A 16013-nucleotide genomic window follows, 5' to 3' on the forward strand; every position below is an offset into this window, starting at 1 on the left:
CACTAGCAAAGCTGGCTGGGGATCCTGGGAACTGGAGTCCACCCCTTTTCAAGTGGCCCAGTTTGAGAAACCGTGGTCTTAAGCGGCCGTCTCCGTCTTTGCAGCGCTCTGTACCTGCTCAGAGGCGCCTTTGGCTTGAATTGCAACACTTCTGTTTCTTTCAGTGAGTTTCCGTCCGTTTCTTCTTGTCCTGCTTTTCTGGCGCTTTGGAAAATAACTTGAGCCCCCCTCCCCCTTCGGGGGCAGCCCCTCAAACACTAGCCTGCTGCTCTCATGTCTCCCCTGGTCTAATCGGTTTCTAGTTTATTTATTTATTTATTTATTTTTGTCACAACATCATACAAAAAGATTATATAGTATATACACATATAAACATATATAGGAAGAAGAAAAGAAGAACAATAGGACAGGAACGGTAGGCACGTTTGTGCGCTTATGCACGCCCCTTATGGTCCTCTTAGGAATGGGGTGAGGTCAATAGTAGAAAGTTTTTGGTTAAAGCTTTTAGGATTATGGGAAGAGACCACAGAGTCAGGTAAAGTATTCCAAGCACTGATGATTCTGTTGCAGAAGTCATATTTTCTGCAACAAAAAATTTAGAATAAAATTTTTTTATTATAAAATAAAATAAAATAAAAAATAAAAAAAGTTAGAAATGATCGGCCTAATTAATTCCGGAATGAAAGAGATGCGTGAGTCCAAGGGCTGGTCCTGCTCTTTTGCGGTTTGGTCCACCGCGCCGCTTTGCATACCCCCCCCGGCTCCCCCCCCACCCCCCAGCAATGATGTGCGGGAGAGGCGGGGCGGAGGCGCGGAGAGCCTCTGGAGGGCGCCCGCTTGCAAAAGGGCCGGCAGGCAAGACCAGGAGGCGCTAGGACCCCGCGGGCTCCCCGGCTGATCCGCTGCAGTGAGTAGTCCGGGCGTGGTAGATCCCGCAAGAGATCCACCGCCCGCCGGACCACTTGCCCCGAGCAGCCTTTGGCGGCCAAGGTAAGCGGGGCCGGGGGTGGGGGAGGCTGGGCGGGAGTTGGGGGGCTGGCGGGTCTTCTTTCCTCTGCGCTGGATCCCGCTGGCTTCCCGGGATCCCCTCGCCGGACCGCGGGAGGAGAGCTGCTTCCTGCCCGGCCCGCCTCTGGCCTGGCCTTCTGACCAGTTTCAGAGCGCTCCGCTCTCCGGGATCAGTGGTGGATCGCTTCTCCTCCGCCCTACCAGAAGGGATCTCCCTAGATCCCTCCGGGTTAGATTCCTCTTGCTCTTGGGATCTCCTGGGCCGCCTTCCCCCCGCTCTTCTCCCGATCTCTCGCGTCGCCTTATTGGGGGCGCAGAGGGCAGCCGACGGCCCTCGGGCTTCGGGTCCCATCAGGCCCAGCCAGGGGAACCGAAGAATACCAGCCTGGGAACCCCGTTTAGATTCTACTCCCCTTAACTAAACTCCTTCATTTCTTCGAACTCCCCCCACTCCCATCAGCCACAGCCAGGATTGGGTTTTGATGGGTTTTGTAGTTCAACAGCTTCCAAGGATCTACCATGGTCCTTGCTTGGGCTCCCGCTAACAGTCCTTCATTTCTTTGGACACCCCCCCCCAATTCCCATCAGCCACAGCCAGCGGGCAGGAGTGATGGGTATTGTAGTTCAACATCTTCCAAGGGATCCACCATTGTTCTTGCTTAGATCTCCATGGGGGTTGGGGAGAGAAGATGCCTATGGCAAATGGCAGCCAGCCCTACAGAGGCCAAAGTGGGTGACCCCCATTGGGTGCCCACAGGGACCCCGAGAGTCATGAGCGTGATCCGTCGCACCCCTGGCGGAGTTTGTGCATTGCCGTTCTGAGATAGGATTGCTTGCTTGGGCTACCTTCCCAGTCTGCGTCAACCTTGCCAAGTGTGAAAGCTGTGGACTTCAACTTCCAGAATTCCCCAGCCAACAAGGGGACTTCTGGGAATTGAAGTCTTCCTGGGGAATTCTGGGAGTTGACGTCCACAACTCGGAAAGTGGCCATACACTACAGTCGGGGTTGCTTTGGTGATAAAGGCTTGATTTGAAATGGTGTTGAAATACACGATCTTTTTTGTGTCTTAACAGGTTGGTGAGCTAGTGTGAAATTCTCTTTATTTCCGTGTTTTTCAACCTTGTCAATTTTAAGATTGGTGGACTTCAACACCCAGAATTCCTCAACCAGCAGAGCTGGCTGGAGAATTCTGTGAGTTGAAGCCCACCCATTTTAAACCCACCAAGATTGACAAACACCGGTTTCTTGCAGTGTTGCTTCTTGAGTGACCCTAGTTACTGAATTTGTATTACCCACTAAACGGCTCTCAAGTCAACCAGCTCTCTTTTTCTGTAGCTTCTTGTGCAAACCAGATGGTGCAGGTACTCCATGCTTGGATGCAACCTGCAAACCCAGGGAACTATGTGGACTGAGTAAACTATGAGTAAGCCCTGGCTTGCAAATCGAGCTGTATGACAGGTTTATTTGTTTAGTACCTGAAGGGAATGGTTCTTTCATCTGGTGATCCTTCCCTGCCTCACCCATCTGATGGTTCTTTAGCAGGCTGGGGGATCCGGGATAAGGGGCTAGGAGGGGAAACTGAGTCTCATGGGGGATTGGGAGCCCTCATTTCTTGGCAGAGAGCCTGGTGAGTGGAGTCCGGTCTTCCCAAGGGGAGGGAACTGGCTGGGGAATGTATCTGAAGGGCACCAGCTCAGCTGGAAGGGATCTGAGAGATCATCTAGTCTGACCCCTTACTCACTCCAGAAATCCATACTATACCATTAGGAGGAGCTAGATTTGAACCAATCTTTCCCTCTGCTAGTTTTTTTTAAAAACCCATTCTGCTTTGGTTCCAGTCCATTTGATGCTGACCGGTTGGTTTTGTAGCCTACATGTGTAGTCCTCAACTTACGACCGTTATTGAGCCTGCAATTACAGCCGTAAATTGACTCTAGATGAGAAGGATTATCGAATGAATGAATGAATGGTGCTGGTCGTTAAGCGATTTGTCACATGACCCTGGCCAATTTTGCCGCCTTTTTTGCAGCAGTCGTAAAGTGAACCTCACAGTCGTTAAGCAAATGGCTTGTTCACCGGAAGTGTTTTTTCTGGAAACGGGAAGTAAAGGCTGGTCTTCATTCAAAACATTGTAAATTCGGTCACCGCAGGACATAAAATGGTCAAGGGTTTCCTGCCTAAGCAGGGGGTTGGACTAGAAGACCTCCAAGGTCCCTTCCAACTCTGTTATTCTATTCTATTCTATTCTAGTATAAAATGTGGGCCAGTTTCCAAGAGCCCAAAATGAAGTTCACAGGACTGTCGAGGGTGGGGATAGGCAGCTGTCAGAACTTCAAATCCAGGGTGTGACTACCTTTTAGGGAGGTTCGGCATAACTTTGAATGGTCGCTATGCCACCGGTCATAAGTCCAGGACCACCGGTGATTGATGTGTGAAGCCAGTCTTTCCCCCGTAAATGCAAGAGGATTAACTGTAACTAGTTTGAGCTACTTTCCTGAAAGTGTATCCAAAAATTAAAAATGAGACTTTGCATCTGATGCATTAAGGGGAGACGGATTCATTGTGGCAACTGAGAAATTCCTGTGTAGCTTTTACCCATCAAAGCAGTTTTTCTCAATTTTGGCAACTTTTAGGATTGTATTTTTTTCTGTTTAACTCTTTGGACTAAAGAGCCTTTTGTGAGTTGTGGGTCACTTCCTCCAAGAGGCATTGACTCATTTTTTTTTTCATCAGAAACAAGAAGAATTTTTAGTCATGAATCATCAAAATATTAAAGATCTGTAACATTTTAAAAACTTTCCTCTTTTTAACAGGGGCCCCTGCGCAGCCTTGACTTTCCTGCTCCTTTCTTTCTGGAGTTTTCTCCATTTGGAGGTTTCCAAATGAGGCGTTTACTCTAGAGACACCGTATTTTCTATTTCTTTTTTTAAAAAACCATTCCCTGTTTTGCTTTGCATATTGATTTCTGTCTGGTTTTCTTTTCTTCAACATGCAAATAAGTAACTATACTGAATTAACATAAAAAGTAATTGGGCAGAAACTCCAGGTGTACTGCACCATATTAAAACTTATTATCATTTACCATATCTTCTCTCTCTCTCTCTCTCTCTCTCTCCCTCCCTCCCTCCCTCTCTCTTTCTCTCTTTCTTTTTCTTTCTCTCCCTCTCCCTCCCCTTTCTCTTTCTTACTTTGTTTTTCCCTCCTCCTCTCTTTCTTTTCTCCCTCTCCCTCCCTCTCTCTTTTCTTTCTTTTCTCCCTCTCCCTCCCTTTCTCTTTCTTACTTTGTTTTTCCCTCCCTCCCTCTCTTTCTCTTCTTCCCTCCCCCCTCCCCCTCTCTCTTTTTTCTTTCTTTTTCTCTCCCTCCCTCTCTTTCTCTTCTTCCCTCCCCCCCTCTCTTTTCTTTCTTCTTCTCTTCCTCCCTCCATCTCTCCCTCTCTCTCTACAGGTCCCCTGCATTAAATCCCATTTCTTAGCACTTCCTGAAAATGTTCCTTGTCAAAAACTTCCTCGGAGGCGGCGGCGGAGGCGGTGGAAATATCAATATTGGAAATGTCATTGGAGGATTTATGGGTGGGGGCGGAGGGGGTGGGGGCGGCCAAGGAGGAGGAGCCATGAAATTTCTGGGCGGAGTCATCAGTGCCATCAGGTGAGTATGCTCTCTCTCTCTAAATTTTTATACTTTATACATTTTGGTTTTTGGAGAACTATCCATCTCACTCTCAGAGAGACTCTGGGAGATGTACAAGAATAGGAAAATGTTTAGTATTATATTATTGCACTTGTATTTTATGTTAGAATGCTAAGGGGTTGGAAATGGCTATTTTCCTGGTCGCATTTGGTGAGTTTGAAGTACTTTCCACACCTCCAAGAAGGGAAGTTTCCTAAATCATTGTTGCCACTTTTCTTTCAGTGATCTGCTTACATAGAGGTGTAGCAAGCATGGAGGCTCAGCTCAAAAAAAGCCAAACACCTTATGGACTAGCAACTTGCCTTATGAGACGTTGCATTTCAGGTTCTTTGTGCCAAATATGAACATCTCTAATTCTCCCCTTTAAGCGCCCAACTCTGTGTATCTCAACATGCGAGAGAGCTGAGATCGAGAAAGCTACATCCCAGCCAGATTCACACGCAACCTGATTTCTGTACCAGAAGTGGAGGCTTACGTGTATTGACCCACAATTTAATCTTTTGTGGGAAGATGTAAGGGGGAAATAATGGGGACCCCCTTCTCACAGTAAAGTTTGGGGCCCCTGAATGCAGCTATGCTCATAATCAGGTTTTTCCCCGAAAAGGAATGTAACTTACGAGTCACCAGATCTCCAATCTTGTTTTCTCCGTTTGGAATTAACTGTGGCTTAAGACGGGGTGAAGAACCAGGATAATGGGCTTGGAGTTTGGGTTTGCAGACCTCCTTGCACACAACTTAAGTAGCCTTGCAGCCCCCTTGATTGTCACCTGGCACACCCCTTCCCCGCCCCCTAAATCACACTCCCCCTTTATTTTCACCCCCTTCTACTTTTGACTTGGGTACCTCTCAGGAAACAGGGCTAGGAACGAAGCTGAGTAAATTATGCAAAGGTGCTTCCTTTTTTTTTGCATTTGGGTCTACCGGCACAGGACACCCTGGGCGCTCCCCTTTACGAGAAATTTCTGCTGGGGTTTTGTTTACAGCCAAACCGGTTTGTTAGCCTTGCCACAACGATGCACACGCCATCCAGCAAGCAAGAATGCTGAGTTGAAATTCAGATCAGCATTTCCGGATGGCTGAAATCCCCAGTTGCACGAAAGATGGTGTGTGTGGAGAAGATAACAGATTGGTATTAAAAAGGAGCAATCTGGAGGGGTGGAATTTCCTTCTGCTTTTGGTGCTTCAGCAGACGGCAACAGAGGGGAATGCAGGGAGTTTCTGGCAGAAGACACTTTGGTGCAGGATACCCATGTTCCCCGAGCGCCTGTTCCCCCGCGATAATTTCCTGCAAGACCTGCTGCAGCAGGAAGTGGTCTGGGCCTATCTTACGATTGCTGGATCAGTTACTGTAGAGCAATGTTTCCTCTGTCATTTTAAGATGGGTGGACTTCAACTCCCAGAATTCCTCAGTCAGTGACGTCCACCCAGCTTAAAGTGGCCAAGACAAGTTTAGAGAAACTTGTTTTTTCTTCTTCCCTTCCCTTTCTATTTTCAAGGAAAATTTCTGCACAGTTGAATTTCAACCTCAGTTATTGAAAATAGCAGTGTGGCTGGTGGGAAGATGGAGTTTGGGGAGCAAAATCTCTTTTCGAGTGCCCAGCAGTTGCACCCTCCCAGGGTTTTCCGTGCAATATTTATTCATGGATTTGATTTTAATCCCTCCTTTATTATTTATAAATAACTCAGGGTGGCGAATATACATGACACTCCTTCCTCCTGCTGTTCTTCCCATGGAGTGGGCTGAAAGAGAGGAACTGGCCCAAAGTCTCCCAGCTGGCTTTCATGCCTAATTTTTTTTTTTGTTTGTTTGTTTACATTTATACCCCGCCCTTCTCCGAAGACTCAGGGCGGCTTACAGTGTATAAGGCAATAGTCTCATTCTATTTGTATATTTTTACAAAGTCAACTTATTGCCCCCCCAACAATCTGGGTCCTCATTTTACCTACCTTATAAAGGATGGAAGGCTGAGTCAACCTTGGGCCGGGCTCGAACCTGCAATAATTGCAGGCTTCGGTGTTCTTAATAACAGGCTATTACCAGCCTGAGCTATCCGGCCCTAATGCAGAACTAGAACTCCCAGTCTCCTGGTGATTGGTCCAAAGTCACCCAGTCCGCTTTCATGCTTAAGGTGGAACTAGAACTCACAGTCTCCTGCTGATTGGCCCAAAGTCACCCAGTGGCTTTCATGACTAAGGCAGGATTAGAACTCACAGTCTCCTGGTGATTGGCCCCAAGACACCCAGATGACTTTCATGCAGGCGGGACTAGAACTCCCAGCCTCCTGGCTCCTAGCCTGATGCCTTCTCCATTGGACCAAACTTTTCCAGGAACAGGGCCGAGGTTTCATCTTCCATTCTGCCTCCTGGCACCTGGTCTTCCCAGCATTTTCTCTTAGGCCACGTCTGGGGAGCCCGCCTGTGGTTTTCACTCCAGCAGATCATCCTCTGTGCAAGCAGATAGGTAGCCAAGAGGGAGAAACAAACAAGGCTTGTGTGTGTTCCCACACCTTCCTTTTCCCACCCGGCTGAATCAACACCTAGAATTTTCCTGCTGCCTTTGAGGCAAATCCTCCGACCGCAGTGCAGCCCTCCTCGGATGGATCAGGGAGCTTCTTGTACGGAGGTGCTGACTGATCCCTCTGCTTATTGGCCATTTCTTTGAGACTAAAGCTCTGCTCATGTTTTTAAAAGTAAAGTTGGTGGTTATTATGGGTTATAATAGTGTGTTTTTCCACTACATGGACACACCTGTTACCTCAGGCCTAAGCCCCTGGTCCTGGATTTGGACTGTCTGGGAGGAATAATAGATAAATAAATAATATTATGCAGAGATCTTTGGTTTTCAAGCACTTGTGGAATAACCATGAACCCACTGCTTTTGTCTTTGTTTTGTTTTCTTCCAATTCTGCCTTGCAGGGTTATTGCAAAGACAAAAGGAAATGTTAGGGAGAGGGAGGGAGAGGGAGACCAGTGCCTTAAAGCATGGCCCGAATTATTAGTAGAATAAATCAGTTATATCAGTAAATGGTGTGTCCGGATGCAACAATTGCAAGAAACTTTTCATGTTAAGGCAGCTGCATACGTTCTGTGTGTATCAAGCCCAAGGCCCAATTGCTTTTGTTCTGGGGGTGCAAGAGGAGCTTGCAATTCAGCTCTGAACAGCTTTGTTGGGTGGGAGGGGGGGTCGTTGTAGCCATTCTGCGTAGCCTGTTTGTGTCCAAATGTGTGCCAGCAGAGTGAAAGGAGATTTCTCTGAAATGCTGTCTTTATTTTTCATGCCTTCCTGCCTGCCAGTGAAGCAGCAGCCCAGTATAACCCAGAGCCTCCGGTAAGCCCCTCCAACTCTTCTCACCTGGTTGAAGGGATGTGTCTTTATTTGACTTGGCTCCTCCCTCCCTCCCTCCTCTCCCTTCCCTTCCCTTCCCCTCTTCCCTTCCCTCCCAGTGAACCCAATAAATGAGGGAGGGCCTCTTCTATGCAGCTGCAGAATCTATCACCCCAGCAAGCAACAGCCAACTGAACAATCATAGAAGAGAAATATATTTTATTTTAGTCAGCAAACTGTTAAGAAAGAATACCCACTTCCCAGCCAAGACCGGCAGGGCAAGATACTATTATTTAAACCACCGGGCAACCTTCACTCCTTAGGCATGGATGTCATTACCTAGCTTGGCAATGAGATGTCTGCAGGAAAACACCCGAGTTCAGACCCTGCTGTGCCTGACCCACTGCAGCTTATTTGAGGTTTCCTGTCCGCCTCTTTTAACGGGGGTCTCTCGCATCCTTTCTTTTTCTCTAGCCCCCTCGTGGCCATTTTTCCAACATCGAAGCCAATGAAAGTGAGGAAGTCCGGCAATTCCGAAGACTCTTCACCCAACTGGCTGGAGATGTGAGTATAAGGCGGGTGTATGGCTTACCAACAGAAATTGGGGGCTCTATTGTGGCTCATAAATCAAGGACTACTTGGAACATACAGCAAAAGTCACAATTCAAAAGGTCCCCTAAAAAGCTGTTCTCGGACATTTCCCAAAAAAGCAAAAAAAAAAAAAGGTGGGATGTATTGAAATCGGAATCATTTATTTTCCTTCTTGAATCTACCTTCTAATCATAGAAAATCTCAGATTGACATCCTTTTGTTAGGCTGCTCAACCCGTAACTCTGATCTGTGGCTTCAGAAAAAATTAAAGGCCCTTGCTCTCCTGATCATGGCGTGCTGGGGAAAAAGTCAAAAAAGTCAAAATGGTGGCTACGATCTCCTAATCTGAATCTCCTCCCCTTTAGAACAGGGGTCCCCAACCCTGGCAAAGTTAAACCTTGTGGACTTCTGGGAGCTTCGCTGGCTGAGGAATTCTGGGAGTTGAAGTCTACAAGTCGTAAAGTTGCCAAGGCTGGAGACCCCTCCCTTTTAGAAGACCCTGCTCCTTCTAAGCCAACCTTCTCTTTTTGTAGGACATGGAAGTGAGCGCAACGGAGCTGATGAACATCCTGAACAAAGTAGTGACTCGACGTAAGTAGAAAAACTACTTTTTAGGGGCTCCCCAGAGACTCAGAGCTGGGCGGGGTGGTTTCTCATCTATGTGCGTCCCCCCAAAAAGTTCTACATCAGGAGAATGAAAGGATACCTTTCATGACCAAATTAGGTAACATCATCAGTGCTGCAAGAAAACCATCAAGCTCAGAGAGCACCAAGCTCCTCCTCTTTGCAAACTTCACTCCCCTCTAACATTGATGATGTTACTTAGTTGGATGGTGAAACGTCTCCAAGATATGAAACGACTGCAAGTATCCAAGTTCAGAAAACACCAAGTATCCCATAGTTCTCCTCCTCCTCTTCTCCGTTCTAGCATTGATAATGTTACCTAGTTCGGTCATGAAATGTCTGCAAAGAAACTACCAAGCTCAGAGAGCGCCAAGGACCCCACAATCCTCCTCCCTGCAAAGCTCTCTGATGATGTTAGCTAGCTGGGTGATGGAACGTCTGCATGAAAACCACCGAGCTCAGAGAGCACCAAGGACCCCACAGTTCCATCCTGAGCTACAAACACCCTCTTCTGCTGCAGACCGCCCACACACCCCTGGTCTACAGCTGCAAGGACCAGGAAAAAAAAAACTACTTGAGCCCCCCAAGAAGGCAAATAATGGTTGCTCCCCTAATCCCAACCGATTCTTCTTCCCCCAAGTGGAATACCATTGAGAGAAGAAGCTCACAAGTTTCAGCCAATTTCCTCTCTTTTTCAGATCCGGATTTGAAGACGGATGGGTTTGGGATTGACACCTGTCGTTCCATGGTGGCCGTGATGGACGTAACCTTTTGCGGTTGGCCTGGTGGGGGGGGGAGGGGGTTTCCTAAAGAGGTTGGGCCAGTGGGTTGGGGAGACGCCCGTCTCTCTCCTTCCCTTTCTGATTCCCTTCTCTTCCTCCTTTCCCTTGTTGTTTTTTTGTTCCTGCAAAAAACCCAAAACAAAACAGGGGGAACCATCACTTTTTATTGTTTTTTATATGTTTTTTTCATCTTCATAAGCCACCTGGAGTCAGAGAGTGAGCTGGGTGGCCATAGGAATTCTTAAATAAATAAAATTTAAAAATCTAAGGTAGACGGGACCCTCTGAAGGGGTAAAATGTGGCCAAGCTGACCCCTCCCCCCCAAGGAGGTTGACTCTCAAATGCTGGTCCTGGAGCCCAGGAGCCCACCTTCTCCTCCCTCCTGCCCTCCCCCACAAAAAAACTCCCCTCTTCCCCTTGATTTTCTAGTGTTCTGGGTCTCTGCTGGTCTTTGACTCGGCTTTCTCCAACCTGGGGCACCCATTCATGCTGAGTTTTTAATCCCACTTTTATTATTTTTATAAATAACTCAAGGCGGTAAATATATCTAATAATCCTTCCTCCTTCTGTTTTCTCCATAACTACAACCCTGTGAGGTGAGTTGGACTGAGAAAGAGGGATTGGCTCAAAGTCACCTAGCTGGGTTTCATGCCTGAAGTAACACTAGAATTCCCAGCCTCCTGGTGATTGGCCCAAAGTCACCCAGCCAAATTTCTTGGCTAAGGCGTGACTAGAACTCATGGCCTCCTGGTGATTAGCTCAGTTACCCAGTTGGCTTTCACCCCTAAGGCAGGACTAGAACTCACCATCTCCTGGTTTCTAGCCTGACGCCTGGTCCCTGTTTACAACTCCGTTGTTCCCAGCCACCATGGCTGTACTATGGGGCAGAATCCTTGTATCTGGAGAACATTTTCCTGGTCCAAACAATTGTCCTAGGCCAAGGGTCTGCAAACTTGGCTCTTTTAAGACTTGTGGACTTCAACTCCCAGAGTTCCTCAGACAGCTGGCTGACGAACTCTGGAAGTTGCAGTCCACAAGTCTTAAAAGAGCCAAGTTTGCAGACCCCTGGCCTAGGCCCTCTACATCCTTCAAGTTTTCCTTGACGATGCTCCCTCCAGAGTGACACGACGGGCAAGCTGGGCTTTGAGGAATTCAAGTATCTCTGGAACAACATCAAGAAGTGGCAGGTACCAAATTTGCTTCCCCTTCTTAGGGGGCAACTGGGGTCTGGCCCTCGGGTCTCGCTGGCCAAAGGACCTTTTTCACCTCCTGGACAGGAGCTGACCTGCGTCTCGTCCTCCCTTCTCACCCTCAGTGCATCTACAAGCAATATGACGCTGACCGATCCGGCACCATTGGCAGCAGAGAACTTCCAGGAGCTTTTGAGGCCGCAGGTGAGAAGGGCAATCAGAACCAGCTGCCAATTCTTCCAAGGCCCCCGTTCTGATCCTTAGCATTAGACTAGAATAAGAATAGAATAAGAATAGAATGGAATGGAATGGAATGGAATGGAATGGAATAATAATAGAATAGACTAGAATAAGAATAGAATAGAATAGAATAGAATAGAATAGAATAGAATAGAATAGAATAGAATAAGAACGGAATGGAACGGAATGGAATATAGAAAAGAGCAGAGCAGATTTGGAAGGGACCTTGGAGGTCTTCTAGTCCAGCCCCCTGCTCAAGCAGGAGAACCTAAACTAGTAATAGCGAACCTTTTAGACACCGAGTGCCCAAACTGCGCACACGTGCATTCTCAAACTGAAAGGCGCATGTGCGAACATGGGCATGAACAGACATGTGTGAATGTATGCATCTGCAGAAATGCCTGAATGTGCAAATGCGCAGACGTGTGCATGCGTGGTCATGCATAGCAGAGACCCGAAGACCAGCTGGCCCGGTGGGAGGTGAGGCATCCCAACACTGGAAGGTCCCTTCCAACTCTGTTAATCTGTTAAAAGTCAAAGGTTTATCTATAAATAATTTCCATTTTTCTCCAGGCTTTCATCTCAACCAACAGCTCTACGCCATGATTGTGCGCAGGTACTCGGACGAGAGCGGGAACATGGATTTCGACAACTTCATCAGCTGCCTTGTGCGCCTGGATGCCATGTTCCGTAAGTGGCTGGGGCAGCTGTGCCCATTGGCGCCCTTGCTGCTTCCTCCATGGGGCCAAAGGGGACCCCAGCTCAGATGCCACCGGTGCAGCTTCTCCTCCAACTGCCATCTTGCCCCACGGTCAGCCAGCCTCACCCGAGACTCCCCCAGCCAGGGGGTGCCTGTTGGAGGGGCCGACATAAAAGCAGCCTTCCAATATTTAAAGGGCTGCCCCAAAGAAGAGGGGACTCAACCTCTTCTCCAAAGCACCAGAAGGCAGGACAAGAAGCAACAGATGGAAACTAATCCAGGAGAGAAGCAAGCTGGAATTAAGGAGAAATTTATTTAATTGTTAGAATAATTAACCAGCGGATATGGCTTGTCTTCAGAAGTTGTGGATGCTTCAACACTGGAGATTTCAAAGGAGAGATTGGACAGCTATTTGTCTGAAATGACATTGGGTCTCCTGCTTGAGGAGGGGGGTTGGATTAGATGACCTCCAAGGTCTCTTCCAACTCTATTGTTCTGCATTCTAAGTTTTATGAATCCAACATCATGAGTCAAAGCCTCCTATTAGCTCCTAAGCTCTGTGCTATAACCAGATCTGAAGGACTAGGAATGGCATGATAGCAGTATTTGAGGGGCTTCCACAGTGAAGAGGGGGTCAACCTCCTCTCCAAGGCACCTGAAAGCAGAATAAGCAGCAATCTATGGAAGCCAATCCAAGAGAGAAACAACCTGGAACTAAGGAGAACTTTTCTGATAATTAGAACAATTAACCAGTGGAACTCCTTGCCTCCAGAACATGTGGGTGCTCCATCACTAGAGGCTTTTAAGAAGAGACTGGACAGCCATTTGTCCGGAGTGACATTGAGTCTCCTGCTTCAGCAGGGGGTTGGACTAGAAGACCTCCAAGGTCCCTTCCAACTCTGTTATTCTGGCCTATCTTGGTTATTATACTTCAGCACCCTGAATCTCCAACCAGGCTGGGCTTTGGTGGTAGGAGGGGATTATGGAAGTCAGAATGCCACACCTCTGAAGGGGGGCAGAGGATGTGCCTTCCTTCTGTACTCTGGCTGAGTCGTCCTTGGGCGCAAGCAACCAGAGCCACTCATCAACAGCTAATGAAAGCAACTTTATTGTTCTCTGCCTATCTTACAAGAATCTTCCCGAACTCCTCTCCTTCCCCTGGGAACGACCAGATAAGGCTTCCTGGATCTGATGGGAGCGGTCACGTTCGTGCCTCTTGCGGCTACGCAAGGACTTGAGACTAAGCTCGCTCTTGACCCCCCCTCCCACTTTCCCCTTCCCCTTCCAGCCTAGCTGGCAATTTCCCAACACGGGCTTTCTTCTTTTAGGTGCCTTCAAATCTTTGGACCGAGATGGCAGTGGGCAAATCCGTGTGACTCTGAAGGAGGTGAGAAAGAGCTTTGACTCTCGCTGTGTTCAAGCTGCGGTTGCGGAAGAGTTTTCAGCAAGTACCAAAATGTGCCAGGAGATGTCAGAGGCAGTTTTGAAGGGAAGGGCTCCAGGAAGTAGGATTCTGCCCTCTCCCCTCCCCACCCCAAAGTTGCTTTCTCTTTCTTTGCATAATTTAGAGCAGGGGGTGTCCTTCCCTCCCTCCTTCCTTCCTCCCTCCTTCTTCTACTTCTTTCTTTCTTTCTCTCTTTCACTTTCTTTTTCTTTCTTACTTTCCTCCCTCCCTCCTCCTCCTACTTCTTTCTTTCTCTTTCTCTTTTCTCTTTTCTACTTTCTTTCACTTTTACTTTTTCGTTTTCTTTCTTTTTTCCTTTTCCTTTCTCTCTCTCTCTCTCTCTCTCTCGTTCTTTCTTTCTCCCAGAGTCATCTTGTAGAGGAGATGGATGGCACAGAAATTTAATAAGTAAATAAATGAGAACGTTTGTATGCCATCGGCACATGGCTGGCTGAGGAATTCTGGGAGTTGAAGCCCAGAAGTCTTAAAGTTGCCAAGTTTGGCGACCCCTGTAACAGGGATGCAAAGAGGAAAGAAAGGACAGGGAGGAGCAAAACATGAGGACTAGAAACTTGGAGGGGAATCTGGAAGGTGAAAAGTCTCTCTCTTTCTCCTTTTTTTTGGTACAGTGGCTGCAGCTCACCATGTACTCCTAAGAGCCACCGGCCGTCAACGAGGACACCACCCCCACTTCCTCTACCATCCCCAATTCCCTCCTGGAGTGATGTAGAGTTTGGCGTCACCCATTGGCAAACCCGTCTTCAGCCTGAGAAAATCTTAAGAAGATGCTATTCTGCGGTTCGGCTTCCTTTCCTGAAAGCCAAACAAAGAAACTTCCTGTTTTTACTCTTTATTTTGCATTGCAATTTTTAATCCCTGTTGTAAAAGCCACAACCTGGTTTTTCGCATTGGCTCTTCACTTGCTATGCTGCTGCCTTTTCAAAGCTCCAGGAGTGGGGATGGCGGCTTTGGGGGGGGGGGTGTCTCTTGAAAGAGAAAGCTCCCTTTCCCCTCCCAAACCAGCTTGGAATTCGAATGTTGCCATGCAGATTTGATAGGGTTTTTTGTTTTTTGTAAGTTTCATTTTGGAAGAACCGTGTGTGATGGAGGGATCGGCTTACCTTGCAAAACCAGATCCCTTGTATATATATGGGGGGGGGGAGTGTGTAAGGGATTTTGCAAATGGGGGGCCAAAGTAATTTCTTTACGGACACTGTGAGCCAGTGACCACAGCCACCTTCCTCATTCGCATTTTTTCCCAACCAGGAGCATTAGGAATAGGATGAGGTGAGCTCGATGGTCATCGTCCACCTCTTCTCACCCCTCCCCAAAAGAAGCTGCTTCCCCCTTTCAAAATCCCCAACGCCCTCTGCCTGGGTAGGACTTTACAAAGCAATAATTTAGCAGCTGAGGGAACCAGTGCTGAAGCGACTTCAATAATCCGGATAGATGACAGCTTGTCCTTTATTTTTTTTCCCCTCAGGCTGCCAATAGAGGCCTGGCTCAGGATCTTCAAAGTTAGCTTTTGAATTCTATTTAAAAAAAAAAAAACACAGCATCTTTAATGCACACATTGTGGCTGCACCATGCGAATTTCTGAGCAATGCACTTTTTGTCACGTGCCAATATTATGCATGAATTTTGAAGGTCTGTAAAGCAGGCTGGCCAATCTTGGCTGCTCTGAAGACTTGAGGACTTCAGCTCCCAGAATTCCCCAGCCAGGGAGTTGAAATCCACAGGTCTTCGAAGTTGTCAAGATTGGACACGCCCAGGTATATGAAGGAGAGCTCCAAATTTTATGGGAAGTATTTCTAGAATTGGTTTCCTTTAAAATGTGTTGGGGTGTGTATGAACCTGTCAGATTATGAAATGTTGGACATTGTGGGTTTATAAATCCTGGTTTCTCCCCTTTTTTGGGGGGAAGGGCAGAGAAGGGACTCAGAATAACATTAGAGGCTCCTGAAACTTCTAGAAAGCCGCAAATTCCCCCCCCCCATTTTTTCTGGTTTTTTTTTTTTTCTGGATTCAGACCCATCCTTGGCTTAAAATTGTCATGAATGATGTTTTGTTTCCTCTCTGCCTAAAATTAGGAAATGTGAGGCGGACTTGAGGGGGGAGGGGGCTTTTGCAAATAGTCCTTTTGGAAATATCCCCGAATTCTGGCAAAAGGTTTTGCCGGCTCAAAGAGAGAATTTGCTCAGGTGGGCAAAAATATATATTGCAATGAATCATTTGCAATCTCTAAGTGGGGCCGATGTCCTCTCTTTGAACTGCTGGCAGATCTTTTTCTGTGTGCCCCCCTCCCCAACCTCCAAAGGCCCCCCAGGGTTAGAGGCTGCCTCCTCTATGTATGCTCAGTTTTCTAATAGCTCATTAGCAACAGGAGTAAATGTTGCATAATATTAAGAATCCTTGTGCCT

The 16013-nt window shown here is 47.5% G+C and overlaps 1 protein-coding gene across 2 annotated transcripts; it reads left to right on the forward strand.

Annotated features, from left to right (window-relative positions):
• Nucleotides 1–13: 13 nt before the first annotated feature.
• On the forward strand, nucleotides 14–16004 carry CAPNS1 (calpain small subunit 1). 2 transcript variants are annotated; one of them, XM_058196034.1, is made up of 11 exons: nucleotides 14–163; nucleotides 4455–4655; nucleotides 7992–8025; nucleotides 8497–8586; nucleotides 9147–9204; nucleotides 9936–10000; nucleotides 11138–11206; nucleotides 11335–11413; nucleotides 12023–12139; nucleotides 13478–13536; nucleotides 14223–16004. In XM_058196034.1, exons 2-11 carry the CDS (start codon nucleotides 4495–4497, stop codon nucleotides 14247–14249), a joined length of 759 nt encoding a protein of 252 aa, XP_058052017.1. In that variant the 5' UTR covers nucleotides 14–163; nucleotides 4455–4494; the 3' UTR covers nucleotides 14250–16004. The 2 variants fall into 2 exon arrangements, with proteins under 2 accessions (XP_058052017.1, XP_058052016.1); XM_058196033.1 differs by lacking the exon at nucleotides 14–163 and adding an exon at nucleotides 846–990.
• The last annotated feature ends 9 nt before the right edge of the window (nucleotides 16005–16013 follow it).

This window comes from Ahaetulla prasina, chromosome 10 (assembly GCF_028640845.1).
Source record: "Ahaetulla prasina isolate Xishuangbanna chromosome 10, ASM2864084v1, whole genome shotgun sequence".
In the NCBI taxonomy this organism is placed as follows: domain Eukaryota; kingdom Metazoa; phylum Chordata; class Lepidosauria; order Squamata; family Colubridae; genus Ahaetulla; species Ahaetulla prasina.